This window comes from Copadichromis virginalis, linkage group LG23 (assembly GCF_057382275.1).
Source record: "Copadichromis virginalis isolate Kocher_CV1m ecotype Utaka linkage group LG23, C_Virginalis_male_GT1.1, whole genome shotgun sequence".
Taxonomy (NCBI): domain Eukaryota; kingdom Metazoa; phylum Chordata; class Actinopteri; order Cichliformes; family Cichlidae; genus Copadichromis; species Copadichromis virginalis.
The window spans coordinates 13847284-13874782 of record NC_140639.1 but is presented as its reverse complement, the minus strand read 5'-3'; the positions used below and the strand labels follow the sequence as shown (position 1 = coordinate 13874782).

Below are 27499 nucleotides of genomic sequence, written 5' to 3'. Positions count from 1 at the left end.
TCTGCCAGAGGTTTCTTCCTGTTAACAGGGGGTTTTTCTTCCCACCGTCACCAAGTACTACATGAAAAATCTGATTCAGTCCCACGTGTCACTTAATTTGGCCACATGTTGATGCAGCTGAATTTCTTCCTTTATTTTGGTTTTTGCTTCTGGAATAATCTGACCTGTCTGTTTTTATTCGCCTTCTTTTATCTTCAGGCTGAGCCCAGTCATTCCCTTTTACTGCATGCTGTTTTACAACATAATTGCCTGTGATACATCACAACGTGTTGGCACGTATTTGACCCATGACAACAGCGTGTTTATCAATCAGGAAAAGTTATTGTCACTGGCATTTATATAATCATCATTCCACTTTTGACTCAGACTCTAACTTGTTTTTTGAACCATTTAAGTTCTGAAAGACCAAAAAAATGAAAATATGATGACTATTTGTGTGCTACTGTGTACCTTATCAACCACCATGAAACCTGACTTTTACTATGTGAAAATAACACTTTATAAATAGCAGCAGTAGGTGTTTAAAAACAAATAAATTTAGGGGGGGGTTTTGCGCTTCTATTAAGTAAATGTTTGGGATGTGGCATTATAATAGTTACTCTCTTGGTTCTGCGTTTGCAGGAGCAAAGTCAAAGTACCATAAAGTGGGGCTTTGCCAGGAAAACTTCCTGGTTTAGAGCCACTCAAGGAACTAGTCCCTCATCAGTAGCAGGGGCTTCCACGCAACACATACCTGTTCTCAGGTAAGCGCTGATTTCTCTAAAAATGTAGCTAGAAAAGATGGATTTTTAAAATATTTATATGTTTTTTGTGTATTTTTTTGGTCTTTAGTAGCAAGGTTATAAAATTCAGTGTATGCTTTTGAACAAACGTGTCTTCAAAGTGAAACCCATGCTTTATTTTAGTTGCCTTTAAAGTTTGTGTAAATGTAGCAGAAGACTGCTTTTTAACATATCTAAAATATGTGGCTGTTGTATAAATCTCCAGCAGTGATATGAAACCAACTCTCAGTCAGGGTTTGTCCTGACTGAGAGTTGGTCTTTAGGGGTTAACTGCCACAGATAAGAATGATTAGTCCAAGTCCAGTAAAGGCTGTTGAGCCTTTTAGCTTGTTTTAAGGATACTGATGTATTTTCCTGTTACTTCTGATCATTATATCAACAATAATGCTTGTCATGTTTGGAAAACTGGTTACAAAAAATATTTTGGGGTGGAATAGGAGGGTGGCTGAAACACCCTTGAGCAAGTGCAAAACTGTGGAAACTGATTTTTATAGCATGGCTAAGGAAATCTGTATTGATTGTGTTTTAAGTTCGATTGCTGTAACTTTTCCTTCATAAGAAGTAGAAAAGAAAATGTTTTCGTTGCAGATTTAATTCACATTTCAGCGATGCTGCACCTGAGCAAGGTAGGAATGAGTTCTCTGTTTCCATAATTAAGATTCATGATCCTAAATCATTACAAGGCCTTTTTATTCATGATAACTCCCAATTCACCCAAACAGGGAGATTTTGTATGGGTGGACACGGGCACCGGGGTGCCGATTGGGGCGGAGGTTAAGGTCACAGACACCGGGCAGATTCAGCTGCTCGATGATGAAGGAAAGGTACAAAAACCCGACCGATACTCTGCGCTCCTGCCAGATTCTTTACAATAATGTGAAATCTGCCTTTAAAAGAGCTGTATTTGCCTTCTGTGTAATTTGAGATCTTTAATAACAAACACACAGGAACACAAGCTCAAGAAGTTAAATGAGAAAAGCATCCGGCCCATGCATCCGACCTCTGTGAACGGCGTAGACGATATGATCAGGCTGGGTGACCTGAACGAGGCCGGACTGCTCAGGAACCTCCTGGTACGACACAAGGAAGGAATCATCTATGTAAGTTTATGTTCCCTGGATTCACTGCAGAGCCGCCTAGTTTTATGACATCCATAACCATCCATGGAAATGCTTACTTGATGCGAACAGCTTTCAGGCTCAGACTTTGCCCTGCAGTTTATCACTGTGTTGTTTGTCTCCATAGAGACCAATGAGCCTCTGTTTAAAGAGAGTAACCCAGTGTTTATGAGTCCCAACGCCAAAACTCAACGGAGCGTGTGTTTAATTATGAATTGGACCTTTTTTGTGGTGTAAAAACACTGCTGTGAAAGACTGGGGGCAAATTATACTGAGTGTAATATCCTCTATCTTATACTTCTCAGTTATTTTATCGAGCAATCATTCAGCATTTATCTCTGCTTTTTTTTTACTGTGACTAATCTGTGAGAGTTATGTATCACATGCTGAGTTTCCACCATGATAACGACGTGTTTACTCGCTGCTCTCTGTTTTAAAGACATACACGGGCTCCATTCTGGTCGCAGTGAACCCTTACCAGCTGCTGCCCATCTACACTATTGAGCATGTGCACATGTACACAGACCGGCGGCTGGGTGAAATGCCGCCTCATGTCTTCTCCATCGCAGACAGCTGCTTTTTCAACATGCGCCGCAACCGAAAGAACCAGTGCTGTGTCATCAGGTTGGGTTTTTATGTCAGTTTTACCACTCATATAGTCACAGATGCAGTTCAGACTCTTGGTTTTTCAATTTTAAGCTGCATCTATATGAATTATAATGAATAAATGTAGAGACTAGGAAAAAATGATACAGCAGCAGCAAAGGAAAAAAGCATGAGAAGGTAAAGTGGATGACTTTAAATCAGAGTATTCACTTTAATATGTTTATTCTTTATCAAAGCATTTGATTGGAATTTTATTATTAGATTGTGATCATACATAGATACATACACTTCACATAAAAAGATTGTTTAAACATATAAAACTGGTTTATACTACGTGTACATCTAGATTTAAATTATATTATGTTTTGATGGATGTTATTTAAGACTATTTGGCTTAAGTGAAATCATCCCAAATACACTGTAGAAATTTCTTAATAGGAACAAGGAATATAAAATTATAGGGAAACAGGGAAAAAACAGAGACTACACTTTTAAATGTCTCAGTAAGCCTGCAGTCTGAGAGCACCGTTCTCTGTTGGGGTGATATGGTACTCTGGGGTCTATAAGATATGATGGGGTGTTTATATGTCAGGAGAATGGTTTAAATTGAATTCTGTTCTTTAGTTTTTCCATCAATGCCCTCTGATATTCTTCTATGAAAGTTTGGTAGAATACCTGTTTAAGTACCTTAAACCCTCCCCCCCCCCCCCCAAATTCCTCTAATTTCAGAAGATGACCAAATATATGGATATGGTCACCAGTAGGTCCACCACATTTCCTCCTTTGATCATTGAAACATCTCAGCATTTAAATTTCGCCCATTTATTGGAGTTATGAAATGTTGCCCCAGCACATATTTCTGTGTTTATCTGTGTGTTGTTCACATTAATACCTCTAAGTATTTGATAAAGGCGCTAAAGGTGAAAAGATTTGTGTCACATATTCAGATTATTTAAGACTGCAATCTTTATGGAGGTGGTGCATGCGTGAGCTAGCTGGGCTAAATTCTGACAATTTCTTTAGTGAGCATCTGTTTGAGATGGTATAAAATCCTTTAAAAATCATGTTAGTGCTGAAATTTTAAGTACTCCAAATATTATATACATTTATTACATCTTATTGCACATCATTCTTTTTTCTTTTCTTTTTTTTTTACTATCAAGTCTGTTTTAAAAGATAACAAATGATTGCTGGACTGAGTAAAATGATTAATTGGAGCTTTTGTTTATGGGAAAAAGAGAGAGCTACCTTTACAGGAGCGCCTAAGTGCCCAATAAGTAATAAATGTGAAGTATTAACAAGGTAACACCATTATCACCACTAAGGTTAAAGGTAAGGTAAAAATATTCACTAATATTTGGACATAACCTACAATTTGCGTTCTTTCAGGCAGTTACCTTGTTACAGTTAATAGAAACTACAACCTAGAACCAGTTAAAAATTTGTCCTCAGTCTCTCCAGACTTTACATTTGTCACCTAATTGAATATTAATTAGTGAACATAGTGGGTGCCTTTTGTTACCTTTATACTCAGCCGACTGTTCATGATCCTTGTCTAATTCACCTAACAAGAAAATATTTCCCGATGCTGGAAGCTTTAGGAATTCAAAAAAATGAAGCACTATATGTAAAGAAAAAAGACACTGGTGCGTTAATACATCATATACATAAGACTAAAACAGCAAAAAAGGGCCCAGTTTCTATTATTATAATGGAAATAACCAAAACTAGCATTCGGTTTTGGAGTTTCTCTAAAGTTTCAGTTCAGAAATCTTTGTTATTCAGTCTGGGTGACTAAATGAAAAAGATCCTTTAAGTATGCTCTAACAGGAAAGACCAGGACTCATTAAGTGTCCTGGTCTTTCTGGAGATAAAATGCGCTTCCTTATTAGAATGCCTTGTTATTTTATTCCTGAGTTTGCTGCTTGAGTAATAGAGAAGATCTGAACTGATCCAAGCAGAACTGCTTTATCAATGTATTGAAGTTTAATTTTGAGCCAAATCCTTTTGAGATCTTTATGAAAATATTCAGGAAATCCATCACATCTACACCCCCCTCGTGTGTTTTATCAGCGGAGAGTCGGGAGCTGGGAAAACCGAGAGCACCAAGCTGATGCTGCAGTTTCTGGCTGCAGTGAGCGGTCAGCGCTCCTGGATTGAGCAGCAGGTCCTAGAAGCAAATCCCATCTTAGAGGGTACGCTGTCTTATCCAGCACCTTTTTGTCATTTGACTTGCCTTTTATTAACTGTAGCTTATCCTCTCAGCCTTCGGTAACGCCAAAACCATTCGAAATGACAACTCCAGTCGATTTGGGAAGTACATCGACATCAGCTTCACCAAGGGCGGGGCTATTGAAGGTGCCCGCATTGAGCAGTACCTGCTGGAGAAGTCCAGGGTGTGTCGTCAGGTGGGAATTTCAGTCTGCTGAACTTTTCGGAAACAGCATTGTGTTAAAGCCAAACTTTCCTGTAGTAAAGAACACATGCATCAATGTGCAGGCACCAGACGAAAGAAACTACCACATCTTTTACCACATGCTGATGGGCATGTCGGCAGAAAAGAAGAAGATTCTTTCCCTTGGAAACGCCGCTGAGTACAAGTATCTGACCATGGTACTGTGATGTTTAGATTAAAGATTGGATTTATTTATGTTTTCTGAAAATACATGGAGCAGGTGGGAAAAATCAACCAAATTAATTTTTAATTTTACCAAATTAAAAATCTTTATAGTCATGGTTTCTGTAACCATAATATCAGTATATCAGTTTCATGGGATTTGTCATAGTTTCAATAGCAAAACTGAACAGAAACAATTACTGGTGCCCTGGATGTTTGATCTGATAACTCACTGCTTATTCAGTTTTAACTCATGTGACCACACCAGGGTAACTGCACCAGCTGTGAGGGCCGTGACGACGTGAAGGAGTACGCTCACTTCCAGTCAGCTCTGAAGATTCTCACATTCACAGAAAATGACTTGTGGGAAATTTCCAAACTGCTCGCAGCCATTCTTCACCTGGGCAATGTGGACTTTGAGGGTAAAGCAGTCATTAAAAATGAAGATTATTTTGAAACAGGTGCAATCATTCAAGTAACTGACATTGATTTCCTGTGGAATTCCAGCCACCATCGTAGATAATCTGGAAGCCTGCAACGTCCACACGTCGACCAATTTCAAAATGGCGAGCGAGCTCTTGGAGGCATGTGCCGTTTTCTCTGAAGATACAGCTAGAGTTAAGAGATCATCTTGTCTGATTGTGCTACCTTGTTGCCTCAGGTGGATCCCAAAGCACTGGGGAAAGGTCTGACTCAGCGCTCCTTCCAGACTGCCAGGGAACACGTGACCAAATGTCTGACCTCTGCTCAAGCCATGGACGGCAGGGACGCATTTGTCAAAGTAAAATGAATGTGTGACGCTGCAGCTCATTTTAGCAGTCAGGAAGATAGGCCTAGATGGTTTAAAGTAGGTAATCAGATACTACTTTCCTGTGTAGATTGTAATTTTATCCATCCACCAGTCCATTTTCTTCTGCTTATCTGGGCCAGGTCGCGGGGGCACCTTAAGCTGAGAATCCCAGACCTCGCTCTCCCTATCCACTGAGAGATATAATCTCTCCAGCATGTCCGGGATCTGACCTGGGGCCTCCTCCCGATGGGACATGCCTGAAACACCTCATCTAGGAGGTGCCTACGAGGCATCCTTGTGAGATGCCTGAACCACCTCAATTGGCTCATTTTGATGTGGAGGAGCAACCACTTTTTAATCTGTGATCTCATTCTTTCAGTCACTAACCAAAGCTTGTGACCATAGGTGAGGGTAGGGACGTAGATCGACCGGTAAATCGAGAGCTTCACTTTTACACTCAGCTCTTTCTTCACCAAGACAGACCAGTACAGTGGCAGCATCACTGCAATGGACCAATCAGTCCAGCGATTTCCCACTCCTCTTTCCCATCACTCGTGAACAAGAGCTTAAGATACTTAAACTCCTCCAATTGGGACAGTAACTCGTCCCTGACCCAGAGTTGTTACCCTTTTCCAAGGTGAGGACCATGGCCTCAGACTCGGAGATTCTCATTCCCGAATAAGCCCAGACGATGGGCTAAAGGTGCAGGGAACAAACCCTCTTGTCCACCAGGAAAACTCTAAAGCACAGGCAGCAAGCCGAGGGGATACTAAAATACCCACCCCAGCCCGCCACCTCTCACCACAGAAATTCCATTCTGAGACAGAGTCCAGCCGATACGATTACAGATTAGCCATCAGCATACTGATAGGTTAATTTAGTCATCATCAGTAGCAACTGGTCACAGATCAGTTTCCACGTTAAAAAAAAGCTTTATTGCTGGTGTCCGTGTATTTGTTCCAGGGTATATACGGAAGACTTTTCATTTGGATTGTGGAGAAAATCAACAGTGCCATTTACAAGCCGCCTGATGAGGAGAACGAGGCCAAACAATCCATCGGCCTTCTGGACATCTTTGGTTTTGAGAACTTCAGTAAAAACAGGTTGGTGTCCTCCGTTCTCAGGCCAGGCCTGCGTGGGTACTCTTACTAAGCCTCTGTCTTTGTTTCTTCTTTTTCTGCAGCTTTGAGCAGCTGTGCATCAACTTCGCCAATGAGCAGCTGCAGCAGTTCTTCGTCAAGCACATCTTCAAGCTTGAGCAGGAAGAGTACGCCCGTGAAAACATTGTTTGGAAGCACATTGACTACCAAGATAACCAGCGAACCCTGGACGTACTGGCCAGCAAATCCATGAACTTGCTGTCGCTTATTGACGAGGAAAGCAATTTCCCCAAGGTCTTTGTCCTCGTCGTACTTTAAATTCTCTAACGGACCAAAGCAAGGAAGGGTTTTAAAAGTGTAATTTAATTTTCAGGCCACAGATGCCACCCTGCTCCAAAAGATGAACCAGTATCACGAGAAAGGTGGCATCTATCTTCCCCCAAAGAACAACTACGAGACACAGTTTGGAATCGAGCATTTTGCTGGAAAGGTCTTCTATGACTCACAAGGTACACTTAAGTCATTTAAAGCCAACCTGTTGCTCTTTTGGTAATTTTCCTCTGATGTTCTCAATGTTTTGTTTTTGTTTAAGGTTTTCTTGAAAAAAACCGTGACACCCTGAGCTCAGACCTCATTAAGATGTTGGAAAAGTCCACCAACAAACTCCTGAAACAGGTGTTTCGTAATGACCTCAAATCCACCTCCAGTAGCATCAAGATTGTCAACGCCAAAATGACCATAACATCAGCCAAGGGAAACACCGGGGTTAGTGCAGCCTTTTATCACTTGATCATTCACATCACCATCACTGTATAGAATTTTTTACACATATTTGCACTTTATTTGTATTAGCAACAAGTACCAGATGGCAAGAAGCGTGTGCCAACACTGAGCGGTCAGTTCCGCCAGTCCCTGGATTCCCTGATGAAAACGTTGACTGCATGCCAGCCGTATTTCATCCGCTGCATCAAACCCAATGACTTCAAGAAGCCCATGGTGAGGAGACAGTCTTGGTCCTCTCAAACAGAATAAAACATGCTTGAAAACTGGAAAAAAAAGAAGAAATTGCTTCAAATCTCATTTAGTACCTCTTTGTCTCAGCTGTTTGACAGAGAGCTGTGCATGCGGCAGCTCCGTTACTCCGGTATGATGGAGACCATCAGGATCCGGAAAGCTGGGTATCCTGTACGCTACACATTTGATGAGTTTCTAACTCGATATCGTGTCCTCCTGAGAACTTCCATCTGTGATCCAAATACCGTGAGTTGTTTTTGACAAAATCTGTGTTTTGATCAGCAAAATTCTTTCTATGACCAACTCATATGTAAGCATAAATCCAAATGAAAGTCTTCCATATAATGTTATTTACGTTGTTGTCTTTCTTTTTTTTTTTTTAAATGCTGGTTTAACAGGAAAGCGAAGAGAAATGCTGTGAAAGTATTTGTGAAAACCTGCTTACCGGAGAAGGTGACTGGAAGACTGGAAAGACAAAGATATTCCTAAAGGTTTGGAAGCTTATAAGAACAATCTTAGCTGAATGTATATGGTTTGAAATACTGAAATATGTGTGCACTAAGCAGTCATAGACTTCCAAAAACCTAACATGCCCTTCAAGGTTGTCTCATAGTGCACCTCTGCGGTCTGTATTTATCCCTACATACACAGTTGCCTACACATTTTTCTTAAACGTACGGCAATCTGAAAACATGCACTGCTGATAGGAAGCGGCCTTTACAGAGAAGGGCCTGTTCTTATCAACTGTGCCGCAGAAATTCAATACAGATGAGGAGAACTAAAATCTATTGGAGCACTCTGCTTTGCCAGCATAGAGATACATAAGTACATAAAAGAATCTCACTACTGTCTGAACGTCAGCAGTCAAGAACCAGCGCAGGAAATGAAAAGGAAATAAAATGGTAATTTCTGCTGTTTTCTTTCAGGACCATCATGACACAATGCTTGAAGTAGAGCGAATAAAACAACTAAATGTGAAAGCCCTTTTGATCCAGAAAGTCCTGAGAGGCTACAAATACAGGTAGGAGGATTAGATCTGCATTACGCTTTATTTATTTATTTATTTAGTATTCTTACATGTGAATTACTGCTTCAAATTTGCATGATTCATGCCATCTAAAGGAAAGAATTCCTGAGGAAAAGGTCAGCCGCGATCGTGATTCAGAAATACTGGCGAGGACACAAAGGCAGGAAGCTGTACAAAGTGGCAAGTCGCGTTTTCAAAAATCAGCATTGACTCGAGTGAAAATGGAGGCGTCGCTTGCTTTAAACCTTCGCTCATCTTCCGATTCCAGGTGCAGCTGGGCTTTGCAAGGCTGCAGGCACAGGTTCGCTCTCGCCAGCTCCACTTCCAATATAAAAAGAGAAGGCAGGCGACCCTCGTGCTACAGACCCATGTTCGAGGACACCTGGCCAGGAAGGAATGGAAGCGCAAGAGGAAGGCTGTAATCCTGCTACAGGCACACACCAGGGGCATACTGGCGAAAAAAGCTCTCGAAAAGATGAAGAGAGACGTAAGTACCACCACCGATGTTTCATCTTATTTCCACTGTGCTGCTATCTATCAGTTATTTTAGTTTTTATTTCACATTTATTTTATAATGTTAGAGCATAATTTCAAGTATTTATTCCTTGCTTTAGTTTACTCCATCCATAAAAGCATTTATCTTTATGGCTTTGTGAAGTTTGGTAATTTGTCTGTTGTTGTCACCAGCGAGGAGTGGCCACATACCCTGCTTTATCATCTGTTTACTCAGTGTGAGGGCAGAATTTACACAATGCACATCAAGCTGTAGTAGGGAACAATTTAAACTGATGACTGAGACCAAAACTTTAGTTGATCTGTGACCTTAGTGTTTACGGATGAGCAGTTGATTCATTTCCTGATAGGCTTCTATGTAGTCTGACTTATTTTTGCAACAAGGTTAGATGCCCCCTGCTTAGAGCACTGTTTTTGCTCTTTCAGATGTACCTCTCTGCTAAAGAGAAAGAAGAGGAACAGCGGCTCATTCTGGAGAAACAGAGGCGCTTGGAGGAGGTGTTGAGACAGAAGAGAGAGATGGAGGCCAAGCGGCAGTCAGACCAGGAGATGGTGGATGACATGTTTGACTTCCTTACTTTAATGCCCAACACTGTAGGAGGGCAGGAGGGGCAGGCACCCATGGGATATGAGGTTTGGAACCAGATGTTTTGGCAGGTGTTGAATGATTTTTAGATATAAGCCGATGAGTCACACGTGCTTGTATGTGTTTGCAGAATTTTGGTGGGAAACGGATAATTGAAGAGATAGACATTGACGAAATCCAGATGGAGGAGGATCTTCCCAACGAAGACTATGATGACCTGGATGAGTACTCCTTCGCCAAGTTTGCCTCCATGTACTTCCAGGGTGCAGCCACCCACACCCATATCCGACAGAGGCTTCATCAGCCCCTGCTCTACCATGAGGATGAAGATGATGTTCTGGTGCTTCTCTTAGTTCACCACACATCATAATTCCACGTGTTTCTGTCTGTTTTTAATAAAGTTTAATCATGTCTCTTTTGTGCTTTCACCAGGCTTCGCTCACAGTGTGGTGGATCATCCTGAGGTTTATGGGAGACCTCCCTGAGCCAAAGAAACGGGCCCAGGTTAGGGTACCCTCCTCACAGGATCGCTTTATGCCACAGGAGCTGATGTCCAGAAAGGACAGACGTCTCAGCAACATGGTGGGCCTGGATCAGGTAGGAATCAAAACCTCAAAAAACGGAATGTCTTTAAGTTTGCTCCATCTTAATCCTGGCAAAACGGAGGTTCTCATTTTCAGTCTGGGGTCAGTCATTCCCAGCAACATCAAATTAAGACTGCTAAGAGTCTTGCTGTTATTTTGACTGAGAACTGAATTCAGAGTCTTACATCTAAAAGCTCATTCAGTCTTTTCTCTTTTATTAAAAAAAACAAAAAAGTAAAACCTTCGTTGACACATAATAGTACAGAATGACTAGACAGCACTTAAATTTTCTCCCATCTCAATTCTTGTAACTTTCTCTTTACATAAACTTTCACATAAAAACTGCTACTGATACCTTATAGCTGCAGCCGGCCTCTCTGATCACCTGATCAGGGTCTCCTAATTGTTCCAGTCACCTAATTAAAAATCAGAGCTGATCATGCTTTTGAGGTTATAGTTTCTAAACTTTGCAATAGCCTTCCTCGGCTAATCTGTGGTTTGTTTCAAAGACTGCTGTAGACTCATTTTTGTAGATAATCTTTTCCTTAATCTTTCGCCTGTTATTTGTGGCTTTTTGTTCTTCTATTACATGTGGATATTGGCGTGCATGCAGGAATAAATGAAAGGCCGTGAGTTTCACTGTGTGTCTGACTTATGCTTTTCTGCTCAAAGCACTTTTTGGCTAAATGTGACATTATAACACTTGATTCGCTTGAAATTCTTTTTAACCACACTCACACTCTCATGAATCTTTCATCATCAAAGAGTACACACAACTGCGAGGTAGAATGCATTACAAGTAAGACCATCAAACCAACTGGACTAAGACACTGTTGCACAAGACGCAGTCCAAAATGGCACTAGAGGATGATCTTGCAGGAGAGACTTGACAAATTTAATCAGTGTTCATTTTGATAATCATGGGCCAGTTTCCAGAGATGTTTGACCATTTACTTTTTCATTTTTTTAGAGGGTGCTGAGAAATAGAAAAGAAACAGAAGCTTCTACAGTCCCTGAGCCACCAGGACAAAACAAAAGGGGCTCCATCTTTATAGACATCCTGACAAGAACCAGGAAGGCTTCTGCTGTGCCCAACCAGACCCCTCAAAACCAGAAGGTGTACACTGTACCAGATGCAAGCGCTCGAGGACGAAAGGGCTCCACATTCACTGACCTACTGTCCAAAAACAGAAAAGTATCAAATGTTCAAGAAAATGGAATCCCCAAATCTGGTTTAAACTTCAGAAAAACCTCGATCATCATGGAGGAGGTGAGGCAGAAGCCAGAATATTTTGTTGCCGTTCACTTTTTAACCAAGCTAATGGACATTTACATTTTTCTCCAACAGTCAGATGATCAGACGGAAGTTTCCAAGCCTGCCACTCTGCAGACTGTGAAGGAGGATCCCGAAGTCTTGACTGGAGAGTCGGACACACTGGACAGACCCCTGACTTCTCTGGAAAAGCTTCACTACATCGTTGGATACGCCATCGTCAGGCCTGACCTCAGGTTACAGAAGTTTGAAATCGCATAGCTCCGCTGTTGATATCTCTTTCCGAGCTTCTGCTAATACACAGTTTTCTGCAACAGAGATGAGATTTACTGTCAGATCTGCAAACAGCTTCATGACAACAACAATCGTACGGGCTTCTTCCGTGGTTGGATCCTGCTGTCGCTTTGTTTGGGCGTTTTTCCTCCCAGTGAGCGATTTATAAAGGTGAGTACAGCAGCCGTAACAGCTGTGCGCATTTCAATGCTGTGATGTTTTACCTTTTACTCTTGTCTTTGCAGTACCTCCAAAGTTTCATCCGCTTGGCTCCGAGCGGCTACTCGTCCTACTGCGCTGACAGGCTGCGGCGCACCGTGATGAACGGCACACGAGAGGAGCCTCCCTCCTATCTGGAGCTGCAGGTGCTGAGATTTATACAGCTTCATATGAAAAATGCAGCATTTTCAAAATTCCTTCAATCTATGCTCAGTAACTCTAAATGACAACAATACTTTATGCATTAAATCTACACCTTAGCCTGATGGGTGCCTTCCCAGAAAAATAATACACAGCACCTCTCCAAAGGTTGATTCTGTTCATCTGGACGTAGCGTTTTGTCTCCTCTTTAGGCCAAAGTACTCTAAAGTCAAATGTGAGGCCATCTGTCTAACAGCTAAAGGGCTAAAATTACTCCACAACCACGTGGAAGACACACAGAAAACATCACGTTAGAGGGCTGCACTTTTTCAGAGAACTGCATATGACTGCAGACTTCTCTGACTCTGTCATTATCGTTATAAAAGAAAAGAAATTCTGTGCTGAAATTTGATGAGATGCTACATTAGCAGCTGACACTAGCTATACAAACATCCTGTAACATGCTCACATCTTTTTAAAAGAATTTCAAAAAATGCTGCCAGGAGACGTCACAGTCCACATTTACAGTGTTGGTTTGGTCTCAGTTGGAATTATGCGGCATCTGAAATCTCATTGAAAAATTAAACCGCACATGTTTCTAGATATATTCCTTTACAGTTGAAAAATGTTTTTGTGTAAGTTGAGTAAGCTACTAACTTAAGGTGCAGAAAATATGCACAAACTGTGATTTCCACTTAACTAACATGTTTATTTCCTGCACCGTGACAGGCCACCAAGACAAAAAAGCCCATAGTTGTGACTGTGATGCTTATGGACAACCGCTCCATTAACCTCCCCATCGACTCAGCATCTACGTCTAAAGAGATCTGCCAGCTTATCTCCAACAAAATCAACCTCAAAGACAGCTTTGGCTTTTCCATCTACGTCGCCTTGTATGCAAAGGTACATGTTTACAGACGGATCCAAATTCTTTCATCTGAAATGGGAAGCTGATATGCGGAAAGCATCCTGTGGCAATCAGAGCGTCCAGAATAGACATCTATCAGCCGCTCATCTCAATTTGTTATAAACAGCTCATAAATATAAACCCTATGAGCTGTGAAGATGCAGGGCCCAAAAGCGTTAGTGAGTGAGGATTTTTTTCACTTTGCAGTGCAAAAACGCTCATTACCAGAAATAACTTGTTGACAGAGCCGAACGCTCAGACCTAAGCCTTTGATTTCCGTGGCAGAAAGGAACGAGAAGAAGCAAAAGAAAAACAGAAAAAATGTAAATAAAGCCAGTTAAAATTTGTTGTTTTGGTTTTTTTTACATGAAAGGAGTATCTGAAACCTTCCTAGTTTTCCACTCAGTCAAACCCGACTTACGGTGTGACTTAAACAGCTTTTTATTGATTTATATTATTCCTGTTTGTAAATGCTCTGAATTGGGGACCAGTCTTATCTACCTTCCTTTCATAAACAATGCTCCAGAGCATGCTCTGGTAAAGGAGGTAATAAAAGAAGCATCTTTCTTTAGATTTGGAGAATTCAACCAAGCTCTGATTATTTCCGTATTGTGCAAACACTAATGCGAGCAGGAAGTCACAAAAAATACAAGCACGTGCAAAAAAAAAAGAGGCTCTAAGGGAAAGAAGCACAGAGGTGACCCAGAATACACAGTAAAAACAAAAAATCATGATGGGATGCTTGCAGTGTAGTTATTTTCAAGTGATGGTCATACTGGTTACATGCCTCCCTGATAATTGTACGAGTTAAATATGAATACAAGTATGTCAATAAATGGATAGATATTAACACGGTAAGCTGCGTTGAAGGTGTGGGCTCTGGGCAGCGGCCGGGAGCACGTGATGGACGCCATCTCCCGGTGTGAGCAGGACACAAAGAGGAGGGGAGGCCAGGAGCAGCACGCCCCCTGGCGTCTCATCTTCCGTAAAGAGATCTTCACCCCCTGGCATAACTGCAGTGACGACAAGCTCAGCACAGACCTCATCTACAAGCAGATCATCCATGGCTTGAAGTCTGGAGAGTACCAGTGTCAAAAGGTGCGCTCCTATTGCTTGTATTGTAACCAAGGATTCAACTAAGCATTCCTGCCGTACACCTCTAACGTGAGTTTTTCCCACATTTCACTTCCCCAGGAGGACGACTATGTCGACCTCGCTGCAAAACATTTGTACATCCAACACGGATCGGACAGCCGCCCAGAAAACGTGAAGGATGTTGTGCAGGACTGCATCAGTAACTCTCTGCTGGAGACCAAGACAGAGAGTAACTGGGTGCAGATGGTCAGCACTGCCTATGCTCAGGTCAGTCGCATCCTGGATCACATGCTGTAACACATAGAGGGTTAAAAAAATGTTGTGGGTAGAATCATTTCTTTTGTCTTTGTCACAGGGCTCGTATGTGAGTTCCAAACAAAAGACGGATTCGCTGAAGGCGGAGATAGTCGATTACGCTCGACAGAAGTGGCCCATCTTCTTCTCCAGGTTCTTTGAGGTTGCCAAACTTTCAGGTAGGCGTCTTTGTTCCTTGTACATAAAAGTGTAAACCTTTAAGTTAAAATCAAACCGTAAAAAAGAACCGTTGCTTGAGGCTGGGGGGGTAGTTATCATTTAATTCTTGTTTATTTTAATTTTTTTATGCTCTGTTTGAGGCTCAACACTTACGAGTGTTCAGATTGTCAGCAGCAAATTGTCAAATTTGTGAGCAAGCAACAATCAGCCTTTCTGCTTTAAAATGGCACCAAACTGACTCATTGTTGCAGTTCCCTTATTGTCGTTAAACTCGGCCACTACTGCTGCTTTTCACTGATATATTTCATATTTTCTGCATTATTTTAATATCTTAAACAGCTTAGATTAAACTCTCAGGAACAGGAAATGATCAGTTTCTCCATGATGTTCCCAGGCCCTCCACTGCCAAAGAGCAAGTTTATTGTGGCCATAAACTGGACAGGAATCACATTCCTGGATGAGCGAGAGAAGAGGCTGGCAGAACTCTCCTTCCCAGAAGTAATGGCTGTCAACGCTGTGAGGTAAACCTGTTTAGGCTTTGTTCAGGAGAATCCAAGAGGGAAACAAGATTACCTGAAGGTATACTCTTGTTAACACGGATGCGCTATCTGTGAAATTCTGGCTCCCAAAAACTATGAACAAGATAAAAGATAAACAAGATTTGTTTTTGTTCTTCTGTCCTCCTTAAAGGACAAATCTTTAATAAAAACATTTGACCTATTTTAAAGTCTTTTTAGCTTTAAATCACAGTCTTGAATATTTATTATAAGGCAAGACAATTTTGTCTTTTTGCAACTGTAATCGTGAAGGAAATATTGGATATTTTCAGAAAATTGTTCCATAAACAATTTGTTTTTTTAATAACTTGTTGAATTTGCTAAAAGAGGAATGCTTTAATCGTGTTTTTGGCTCGGTGGTGGTTCTCAGGAATGTTAAAAAATCTGGCCAGGCCGTGTCTCTGATGACGCTGAAAGGAGACTTCACCCTGAGCGGCCCCTCAGCGGCGGACATGGCCGAGCTGATTACCATGTTTGTCAGTGGGCTGACGGAGCGTTCGCAGTACGCCGTGGCCCTGAAAGAAGTCGAGAAGCAAGGTCAGTGCCCCACTTCCTCTTCCTTTGAAGTCATTTCTCCTGATTATTAACTGACTGACTTCTCAGTTGTTTTTCAATCCTCTCCAGAAGACGCCACGTTCCTCAGCTTCAAGAAAGGAGAGCTCATCATGCTCATTAAAGACAATGATTTCTCTCAGGACCACGGCTGGGTTAAGGGCCAAAACGATCGCACGAAACAAACCGGGGCCGTCCCCATCGATGCCATCACAATCCTGCCAACGCTCAGCAAACCCACCAACGAGGTCATGGTACGGAGCAGCCAATCAAATCAGAATAAACGTGAATCAACGTACAATTGACCAAATTGTGGGTGGGTGTTTCCTTTTTTTTCAGAACCTCATCAACCTCTCACCAAACCAGAGGAAGGACATCATACAGGCCACCATGAAAGAAACAGGCACAGTGGGGAGAATTGCTCCTTATTCACTGAAAGATTTCTCTGTCGAGTATTTCAGGTATCTGAAAATTTCGTCCATTCTTCTGCTGGCTTTTTTCACCAGCAGATCAGTGAAACAGTACTGACAGCACCACTCTTTGTCCTCTTTCCAGGCAGCCCATTAAGGATGTGAACCGTCAGGTGATCGCTAGGAATGCTGCACCCGAAAGGTTGTGGGTCCACTCCAGAGAGCCAATAAGACAGCCACTACTCAAGAAGCTTGGAGGCCACCCAGAGTTCACCCACAAAGCCTGTCTAGCTTTCACTGATATCCTTTGGATACTAGAAGATGCAATAATTAAAAAAATTTTCACCAATTTTTTTTTACATGGTAAACCATTAACAAAGAAGCTGGGCAAAGCCTCTGGGTCTAAAAAGTGGAAAACAAAGCTGCATTCTTTGCAATGGCCAGCAGGGGGCAACAAGTCTAATTGTGCAGAGCTCTATGAGCGCATGATCTTACTTTATACGCGACTTATGACCCCAGCAAACACTTTCCTTATGAGTTTATGGTCTCTATCACTAGATTTAAGTCTTATTTTATAGAACATGATTCTAATTTAAGTTAGTTTAAAGTGCGTTGTGTTTTAGGGCATGTCAAGTCATTAACAGCATAAGGTTTCTCAGTCACAGGCGAGGCCTAGCACACAGCGATCAGCATCAGCACACCAGTCAATCAAAGTGGGCATACTCCTAACTCTAGTGTCCAGGTGGAGTTATAAAGATTTGTTATGAAGGGTGAAACTATCCACAGAGTCTGAAACAGCGGCAGGCTGTAACATGTTCATTTCTGCTGTAAAGTGGACATTTTAACACAGCGGTCTGTGGGGACTGCGACTCGCCAGCCTCACGAAACTGCAGTTTTTTTGGCACTTCCTCTTTGGTTTCATTTTTCCGTTTCACAGGTTGCCGCTTGATGACGACGATGCTACTAAAAGGCAGACACACTAGGTGGTGCTAACCTAATAGAACAATTGCAATCATCTTCTGCTATTCAGCTGCCATTTTCACAGTGGCATCTGGCCCTGCATTCAGTCACATAAAGCCTGCAGTAAACCTTAGTGGACAGATATTAGCTAAACACCTCAACATGAAACAAAATGAAGTCATAAAATTTACCTGCTTCTTTCTCTGGACATATTCATATTTCTTCTAACTCTTTTTGTTTATTTTAAGCCCAGAACCTAGTAAGCAAGGAAAGTTGGAAACCAGAGTAGTAATAAGTAGTACACAGAAGAAGAACTGAAACCACGAGACAGCTGCAAGGTCTTGAAATATAAGAGGGGGGAAAACAGATACTGACTAATGGGATGTTACAGAAAGGTATTTCTGTAACCTCAGCTGTTCAAAATCCACCATTGTTAGCCATCCTTGACTGCTGTGTACCAATCCTGAAGTACATGGGTGATTACCCCACCAAGCAGCAGCAGAATCCCCTCGAACTCACTGACCAAATCTTCAGCCCCGCCACTAAACACGATGCTCTGAGGGATGAGATTTACTGCCAGATCATGAAGCAGATGACCAACAATAACAACCGGTAAACATGTTATTTCCTGTGTACATGCATCCAAAAATTTGTAAGACGCGATGCATGCAGAAACTCACCTGACAGATAATCACACAGTCACAGTTGCAAGAATGAACTGAGAGTAGTTTCTGTCCACAGCCTGCCTGTCTGCTCTGCACGCTCCGGTTATTAAGTTCTCTCTCAGTCTTCTTGGTCTGTTAGTCATGGATCACTCCAAAACAGTGAGAAGTGGAAAATTTAAACAGTATATAAGCCTATAATGTTAAAAAATACATGTACACATTTCCACACAACTTTCCATGATGTTGCATAAGATGCTCATGGAAGGACAAACTGTTCAAAATATCACAAGATATAAATAAATATAATATATATGTGCCTTCTCAGACACTTAAAGGGTAAAATATTGGAGGTTTTGAAGGTAGCCCTTCTTTGTTTCAGTGCAGGAGCGACCGGGATAGAAATTTTCTTTATTATTTTTTCTATTCTTCACCCAGGTTAAGCATGGAGCATGGCTGGCAGCTGATGTGGCTAAGCTGCGGCCTGTTTCCTCCCAGTCAGCCTCTTCTGAAACATGCTCAGCGATTTCTGGAGTCGCGACGCAGAGAGCCACTTGCCTCTGACTGTTTGCAGCGCATGCAGAGCTCTCTGAGGTTTGTACCGCACGCTGGCCTGTATTATGTATCACACATAAACACAGAGACGCTTTTGAGTGTGCGACAGGAAGAATGCGTCGATAGAGTCTGCTTCTCGTTTAAAGTTGGTTTAAAGAGTAAAAAAGGACTGAAAGTTGCATCACCCTCCCTCAGGTGTGAAAAGGAAATGTCAAATAATTTAACTTCTTTTTATAGATTCACTGAGATCAAGTTGTGCAGAACCTGCTTGCGGTGATGAACACAGTCCTTTTCGTACAAATGTGTTGCATCATCTTCACAGTGAAAGGACCACATTCAGAATTTGCATGACCTCAGTTATAAATATATCTGATTTGCATCCAGGCTTTCCTCCATAATGCTAACAGGCTTGCAGAGACTCATTTGTTATTAAAGCTTTTATTAGTAATCAGAAAATACAGAAAGAAAACATTTATCATTCAAACACAAGCATACTGGTCACAACAAAGGGGGGAATAATTCTACTTTTTCTTAGGACAAAAGAAGAAAGTGAAGTTAAAAGACAACCATGATGATTTACACGATTTCCTGTCTTATGTCTCATTTTGCTGTGGTGGACATTCATGTTAAACTTTTTCACATAATGTGGTATATACAAGGAAGCAAGGGGACTGCTAAATGCTCAGTTTCACACAGTTTTTTTCTACGATGTTACTGAAATCTCAGGCATTTGGAAGACCTGCCCACATGCTTTGCAAGTCTTATTTACAAGGGGCAGTGAATCGGAAGAACTGTGGCGTAAAGGAAATAAAAGTCATGTAAAGCTACTCTAGTAGAATCCAAAAATGAAAATATGGAGTTGTGAATTTGAATAATCATGCCCGTACTGGGCTCCCTTTAGTCACCTATTGCAACAAAGCAGAGATACTAGGTCAGAAATGTGGAGAAATGCAAAGTGTTGCAGCCAGTACTTTGTTTACATCTTTTGAATGTTAGACGTAGGTCTGTTAAGTGTGGTCAATGTGACTTCGAGGCAATGCTGATGAATATCAACAAGCTCCATGAAGTGTTTGTCTCTTTGTTCTGTGACCTTCCCAACAAGCATGTGTCAAACTTTATTAGGTGAGGTGTGGTCTAAGTGAACGTCTATAGGCATAAATGGTAAGGTCAGAAAAAGCATTAAAAGGAGGAGCTGCGCTGGAGGTGGGTTACAAAAAGGATTGCAAAAGGAGAAGTAACTGTAGAAAGACTAAAGCAGTTTAAATAGCATGTCCTGAATGCATTAGCTGAACAGCTAATGTGAGGTGGTAAAGAGATCAACTGACTGGAATTATGGGGTACACTTGAGTCTGTGGCCTCCTTAAAATATATGTTCATATCTCTAAATTACTCATATTCTCATATACTCACACTCATATTCCAAGAAGTCCAAGACCACATGCTTTTTGGTACTGGAGTAACATTACATTTTTGGCTCATTAATTATATACACCAATCAGGCATAAACGAATACCACAGATTATCTCCTCATCGTGGCACCTGTTACTGTGTGGGATATATCACGGAGGAAGTAAACATTTTGTCCTCAAAGTAGATGTAGAAGCAGGAAAAATGGCAGGCATGAGGATCAGAACATTTTGGGGGTGTTCCCAGTCTGCAGTGGTCAGTATCTGTAAAAGTGTCCAAGTCCAAGGAAGGAGCAGTGGTGAACCAGCGACAAGGTCATGGCTGGCCAAGGCTCACTGATGTATGAGACTGAAGGCTGGCTCATCCATCCATCCATCCATCCATCCACTTGGCCTATCCCAGCTTGTAGCCACTGTAGCTCAAATTGCCAAAAAAAAAAGTTGGCAATTTGGTTCTGATAGAAAAATGTAAGAATACACAGTACATCACAGTTTGTTGCATATGGGGCTTCCACAGACCAGTCAGGGTAGCCATGGTGACTCCTCTCCACCGCCGAAAGCACCAAAAATGGGCACATGAGCATCTGAACTTAACCACAGAGCAATGGGCAATGGAGACCACACCTCAGAGCTTACAGGACTTGAAGGATCTGTTGCTAATGTCTTGGTGCAGATACCACAGCAGGCCTTCAGGGGTTTAGTGGAGTCCATGCCTCAATGCATCAGGGCTGTTTTGGCAGCAAAAGGGGGGCCAACAGACTGTTAGGCAGGTGGTATATTTAGCATTTAACCTAAATTGAGGTGGTACTAAGAAGAAGAGTCAGTTGCTTTAGAAACACTGAACCTTTGGACTTATCTGTTAGGAAAAAGAACAAAAAGGCAGGTACCTAATAATTGTTGTTCTGCTCTAGGATGGAGCCCAGGAAGCTCCCACCTCACCATGTGGAGTTAGATGCCATCCAACAAAACAGCACCCAGATCCGCCACAAAATCCACTTCCCTAATGACACAGATGAGGTAAAAACACCAACTCTTTTAATGAAACCAGAAAAGGCCATTGCTGGGTGGAGATTGCATTTTGGTGTTATCTGAGATTAATCTCATCCTTCTCCAGATATTTGAAGTGGCCACCAACACCAGGATCAAGGATCTGATTCTGAACATTTCCAGGAAGCTCGAACTGTCTTCAGCAGATGGCTTCAGCATTTTTGTCAAAACAAATGACAAGGTTCATTCAGTATTTTTATACATTTATACAATAGACGGTCTGGCATCTTTGATGAACAAAAACCAGCCTGTTGTTGTGTTTTTTTATTCTGTTTCAGTTTCTCAGTTTGAATGAGACAGACTACTTCTTTGACAGTCTGAGGCAAATCACTGACTGGTCCAAGAGTGTGAAAAGGATTGATGGTAATAAATCATCTTCTGATTAGAATGACGGCGGGACTTTAAATGGTCTACTATACACCTGTACAAACCTCTGTGCTCGTGTGTGTTCCGCAGGTGGGCTGGTCAACTATACTGTGTTCTTCATGAGGAAGTTGTGGTTTAACGTGATCCCTGGCAGAGACACAAAAGCAGATCTTATCTTCCATTTCCCTCAGGTACATTTGAATGATGTCTCATTTTCCAATTTTCCAGCTGATATGAAGCGAGATGTTTCCATTAACACAATTCCTCCTCACACAAAGATGGAGTTGGCGATTAAAATCTAGTAACAGTTGCCTGCAACTGAAAAACGTTTTGAATACTCGGTTAAAAAGTGAAACTTTGGCCAAGACCTGTTAAAAAATAAGTTAACGAAATGTCTTTCTAATTTCCAGGAGTTACCCAAATACCTAAGAGGCTATCATGTGTGCACCAAAGAGGAAATGCTCAAAATTGCGGCTCTGCTCTTCTGCATAAAGGTCAACAATGATAAGAACCAGTTAGTCATGATTCCCAAGTTGCTGAAGGAGCTGGTGCCCACTGACCAGCTGAAGGCTATGTCTGAAAATGAGTGGAAGAAGGTAGGACGGCTTGCTTCTATCTCACCCTATCACAGGGCATCCTTCTCTGTCTGCATTTCCTCTTTTACTACATCCACAATAAATCTCTGTTGTCTTCCTTTTTAACTCCTGCAGCCAGCGTCATCTTAAACGTTCTCTTCAGTTCAATGAAATTTTATTTTTACAGCGCCAAATCGCAACAAAAGTAGCCTCAAAGTGCTTTATATTGTAAGGTAGGCCCTACAATAATACATACAGAGAAAAACCCAACAATCATATGACCCCCTGTGAGCAAGTACTCTGGTGACAGTGGGAAGGAAAAACTCCCTTTCAACTGGAAGAAACCTCCGGCAGAACCAGGCTCAGGGAGGGGCGGGGCCATCTGCTATGGCTGGTTGTGGCGAGAGAAGGAAAACAGGACAAAAGACATGTTATCTTCGTCCAGTATATCCACTATCCCTTTTTTGCATATGTCCAAACCATTTTTTTTACAAAGCTGAGTTCACTTACACTGAACTCAGCTTATTAATGCCACACCTGCTGAATCAACTAGTCACTTAAATAGATCCTGTGCGACAAACTGAAGCAGGCTAAAAGATCTTAGAACTTACAACTTTTATTGTCAATGTACAGTTGCTTGCACAATAAAATTTGGAAGCAAGACACACAGGGGAAAAAAAGCAACATAATATCTCAAACATAAGACATAAGATCTCCAAAAGCAGCACAACGTGGATCCATAAATTCTGTCACAATCCAACGAAACAGCTGAGAAACAAAGTCGCTGACATCTATCAGTCTGGAAAGGGTTACAAAGCCGAGGCTTTGGGGCTCCAGTGAACCACGATGACAGCCGTTATCCGCACATGGAGAAAACCTGAAACAGGAATGACCAGCCTACCAAAAGTACTCCAAGAGCGCATTGACAACTCATCCAACAGGCCACAAAAGACCCCAGAGCAACATCCAAAGAACTGCAGGCCTCATTTGCCTCGGTTAATGTCAGAGTTCATAACTACACCATATGAAAGAGACTGAGTTCCAAGACCAAAACCACTGCTGAGCAAAAGGAACACAAAGGCTCGTCTGAGTTTTGCCAGAAAACATCTTGATGATCCCTGAGAGTTTTGGGAAAATACTCTGTGGTGTAGCGTGGTAGTGTGACGGTCTGGGGCTGGGACCTGGAAGACTTGCCGTGATAAACAGATCCATGAATTCTGCCGTCTACCGAAAAATCCTGAAGAAGAATGTCCATCCATCTGTTCGTGACTCAAACTGAAGCATGCTTGTGTTCTGCAGCAGGACAATGATCCAAAACACACCAGCAAGTCCACCTCTGAGTCTCTTAAGAAAAAACAAAGGTGGTTCATGCTTGCAAACCCTCCAATGTGGCTGAATTACAACAATTCTGCAAAGATGAGTGAACCAAAAGACTCACTGCCAGTTATCGCAAACTCTTCGTTGCAGTTGTTGCTGCTAAGGGTGGCTCGACCACTTATTAGGTTTAGGGTTCGCTTTTACAAACAGGGTCATGTAGGTTTGGTTTTTTCCTTCCCTCTTAATCATCAGTGTTAATGCTAGAAAACCATTAACCTCATTAGAGGCAGTGGTCACTTGAAGGTGTTGTTTCACTCTGTGATACATCTGTACTTTCATTTTCAGAACATTACCGCCTCATTTAACAAACAAACTGGAATGACAGCTGATGAAGCTAAGGTGGCGTTCCTGAAGGCGGTTCACCGTTGGCCGACATTTGGCTGTGCTTTCTTTGATGTGAAGGTGAGGCCTCCAGCGAGTGCAGCTCACACGATGGTTATCTTGGTATCAGCTATCAGATTGGCTGCGTGGGCAGCGTGTTTATCTGATCGCTATTGATATCTGTCACTATTTGTCGGGCCTCTGGTCTTTAGCACTGGTCTTTAGACTCTAGCTTGACAGTTTCCTCATTTGCTTATCTTTCTTTCTTTTCAGCAAACATCAGAGCAAAAATTTCCAGATATTGTGCGAATTGCCATCAGCAAGCAAGGACTCACAATCATTCATCCAAAAACCAAGGTTAAAGAAAGTCTAAAACTCTATGGAGCAATAAAAATTTCAGTGCCCTTCTCTCATATCAACATTTTATTCATGTTTTTATTCATGTTTTTTTTTTTTCTTTGAAGGAAACTCTGGCAACTCATCCATTCAACCGCATTGCTAACTGGTCCAGTGGAAGCACCTACTTTCACATGACTATTGGTAATTTAGTCAACGGCAGCAAGTTCCTGTGTGAAACGTCACTGGTAAGACGTGAAACACTCTGTAAGTTTTGGTTTATATTTCGTCTACATTTCCTTTTCTTTATATAACTCTCTTCTGTTAAAAGGGCTACAAGATGGACGATCTTATAAGCTCCTACGTTAACATGTACCTCAGCGACAGGAAGACTGTGCAAACCAGGAACCGCCGCTTTGACATCTAAACTCTGTGGCATGACAGCTCGCTGAAAGCATGCTGTGTGTCTGTAACTGCAGACTGAAACTTGTACTCACAGTAGTTCTCTGTTTTTGGATTAGCAATCAACTTTTTTGTGCTTTCCTTAAAAAAACATTGAATTATTACATGAAACGAAGTAGTTGCAGATTTCTCAGTTTTTATTTAAAGTCATGTATGCTCTGGTCTGTGTATGAGTAACAAAATCAGAAGTTATTGGTCTCTTTGGTGTTTTTAATGATGGACACAAAACCAAAACTGTCTCAAGTTAAATAATTCTAGCGTGTTATTATGAATAAATAAATCCAATTTGAATGAGTCTGAGTCAAAGTTAAAGACCTAGGTCTAATAAGATTTGTTCTTGAACTTCGTGTAAATGTCAGTTTCATTACATTTGTGGATTTTTTTTTTTTAGCTCAAAATATTTGACCTGTTTCTGCTCACCAAAATGTCACAGATGTCATTTATGTGCACAGGACGCATCGTTTCGCACGTGTACTCAATTTTTTAGATTAAAAGAAAGTTGAATTCCAGACAATTATTAGACATTAATTTACCTGATGTAAAAACATTAAAGATTTTCTTGGAAGCAAAGTTCTATTCAGTGTTTTGTTTCTCAAAAAACAAAAAAATGTTACAAAGTTGAATTTTCCTCACACTGGAAAATCTTCAAATCACAGTGAAAGCTGGACAAGTGTCAAAGCGACTTCACAATTTGTGTGTTTAGGTTGCACACGCAACCTTTAAATTAGCCCATCTTCAAAAAGTATATCGAAAGTTAATCTCCACAATGATTTTCCCTTTATGTCAATTTTACAGATGCAAATTTTTTACTCTGTGTTAAAATTGTGAAATAAAACATCCCCCCAGTTAATGTGTCTTGGCGAGTTGAACTACTGTAGAATAAGGAGGGGATGTTTTTCTCATTATCATTCATTATTTTAATATGGCATTATTAGTTCATCAGAAGTATATAACCAGCTTTGCATTAAACATAAATTGAAGTTTTGACCTTACATTATCCTTTGCATTACAGTGATGGTGATAACTTTAGTTTGATTTTTTCCTTACAGGTACCAGAATAATAACATGATTTTCCATTGCAGATGTAACCATGATCATTCCATACACATTGCAGTTTGTTGCTTATTCTAGAGTTGTGCTCAAGGTAATTAAAGGTTAAAAGCTACAGCCAGCGCGAGTCTGGCTGATCTATGGAGGGCAAAGGCTTTGAGCTTGGAAGGCCGCACGCGCTTACACAGCACTTATAAGATGTTATTCTTGATGATTCTGTGCTTAGTCATGTTTTAATATGTTTTAAGTAGAAGTAGCTGATCCAGCAATATTCATTTAATATTATATACTTGATTTAGAGCAATACACACTGATGGTCTTAACAAATGAAAGAGTCCTTGTAGCTGCCATGTTGTGTCTTAGCAGGGTACAGACGGTTCCAGGAGACGGGGGCAGTCAGCGTCTGCCCTCGCGAAGGAGACAATGTTATTCTTTGTGTTAAATAAAATTGTCAACATTGATTGTATTACACCTGTCACTACGCATGAGGGGGCGTTCTAATACCCTGATTTCATAAAACTATGGTGATGTGTTTTTTGAGATGAGATCTGAGACTGTCTGCATACAGTGTCCATCTCCCACGTGTGTGATCATTAAATCATCGTTTGACTCAACCCGACCGGACCAGTGTTGTTATTGTGGGTTTTTCCTCTGGTGTCCATCCCCAATATTTTTGAACCTTAACACTACCTAAAAGGTGATTATCATGATTGATTTGTTTTTAACTATAACCCTGTGATCATTTCTAACTGTCCACTGTCGTACAATAAAGCTCATCGTGGGACAACTAATATGAGCTTTCTTTGGGAAAACTGTGGGTTAGGAGATTGAGGAGCTCTACCGATCAGAAGATTGGTGGATCGATTTCCTAAATACTCCAATCACCATGTCGAAGCATCCTTGGGCAAGATGTTGAATCCCTGCATTGTCCCTGATGAATCTCAATTTTCCACTTCTTTTAAAAGATGCACAACTACATGACATCACTCACTGGTTTCTGAAGTCATGCTCTGAAGTATGGGCTCAAATTGTGGTCATAAATATTTTGTACTTGTAAATCAGTTTTGTACTTGCAAATCAGGATTTGTATGTGTAAAAAGAATTTGTGTGTGCGTAAAAAAGATTTGTGTGTGTGTAAAAAAGATTTGTGTGTGGACTTAGCCAAAAAATACGTGAGAAAGTCTGCACTCAAGTTTCAAGTTACAAGTACGAATTTTGACCCTATTTTTCTTCCTTTCATCTGATTGGCCAATGTCATGTCAATCACAAATTTAACTATCCAATCAGAGAACAGATGGCTTTGCCTGTCAGAGGGGTGCTTTTTTGAACTGCGCTAAACAACAGCAGCACGTTGACAGCGTAAAGACAGAATAACTCCAGCTTTGTGTCTTTTTCCATTCTAGCTGGTCAGCTGGTGGGTAACAGGCATCTCCGAAAACGTTTAGAGCACTTGTGCAAATATGTAATGTCTTGATAAATCGAGCAGCTATTTGAAGTTTACACAGCACCATTCTCGCATGAAAATATCTTAAAAGTTTATTTTGTGACCCAGAAAGAGTAATATTTCAAACTCCGCCACTCTGTGTTCCTCCGCCACTGCCTCGTTTTTTGGACGAAATGGATTCTGGGATAGTGCATTTCATCATTTCAAGCTGATTGGAGACCAAAACAGCCAATCAGATTTTTTTGCATCCAAGTCTGTGATTGGCTGGTTTTGTGGCACAAATATAACGGTGTATAGAAA

The 27499-nt window shown here is 41.3% G+C and overlaps 1 protein-coding gene across 1 annotated transcript; it reads left to right on the top strand.

The window, feature by feature from the left end:
- Positions 1–1756: 1756 nt before the first annotated feature.
- myo7ba (myosin VIIBa) lies at positions 1757–26441 on the top strand. The gene is made up of 45 exons (XM_085447860.1): positions 1757–1882; positions 2340–2524; positions 4580–4701; positions 4772–4914; positions 5006–5119; positions 5392–5545; positions 5631–5707; positions 5785–5904; positions 6877–7016; positions 7097–7307; positions 7387–7522; positions 7606–7778; positions 7866–8009; positions 8115–8273; positions 8426–8518; positions 8954–9048; positions 9150–9231; positions 9323–9541; positions 9994–10200; positions 10284–10493; positions 10586–10750; positions 11708–12007; positions 12086–12246; positions 12328–12454; positions 12529–12648; positions 13373–13546; positions 14421–14648; positions 14745–14912; positions 15001–15118; positions 15514–15640; positions 16047–16213; positions 16301–16482; positions 16568–16689; positions 16784–16938; positions 18057–18210; positions 18699–18854; positions 21133–21238; positions 21336–21449; positions 21547–21631; positions 21725–21825; positions 22045–22230; positions 23872–23988; positions 24181–24264; positions 24372–24491; positions 24575–26441. The coding sequence occupies exons 1-45, from the start codon at positions 1772–1774 to the stop codon at positions 24668–24670; spliced, it is 6528 nt and encodes a 2175-aa protein (XP_085303986.1). The 5' UTR covers positions 1757–1771; the 3' UTR covers positions 24671–26441.
- The last annotated feature ends 1058 nt before the right edge of the window (positions 26442–27499 follow it).

Bases quoted from the DNA above. Each gene is read 5' to 3' on its own strand.
- myo7ba (XM_085447860.1), top strand. From the start codon at position 1,772: ATGCATCCGACCTCTGTGAACGGCGTAGACGATATGATCAGGCTGGGT. The intron at 5,120-5,391 runs GTACTGTGATGT...TGACCACACCAG, and splicing joins AGTACAAGTATCTGACCATG to GGTAACTGCACCAGCTGTGA. The intron at 16,214-16,300 runs GTCAGTGCCCCA...AATCCTCTCCAG, and splicing joins GAAAGAAGTCGAGAAGCAAG to AAGACGCCACGTTCCTCAGC.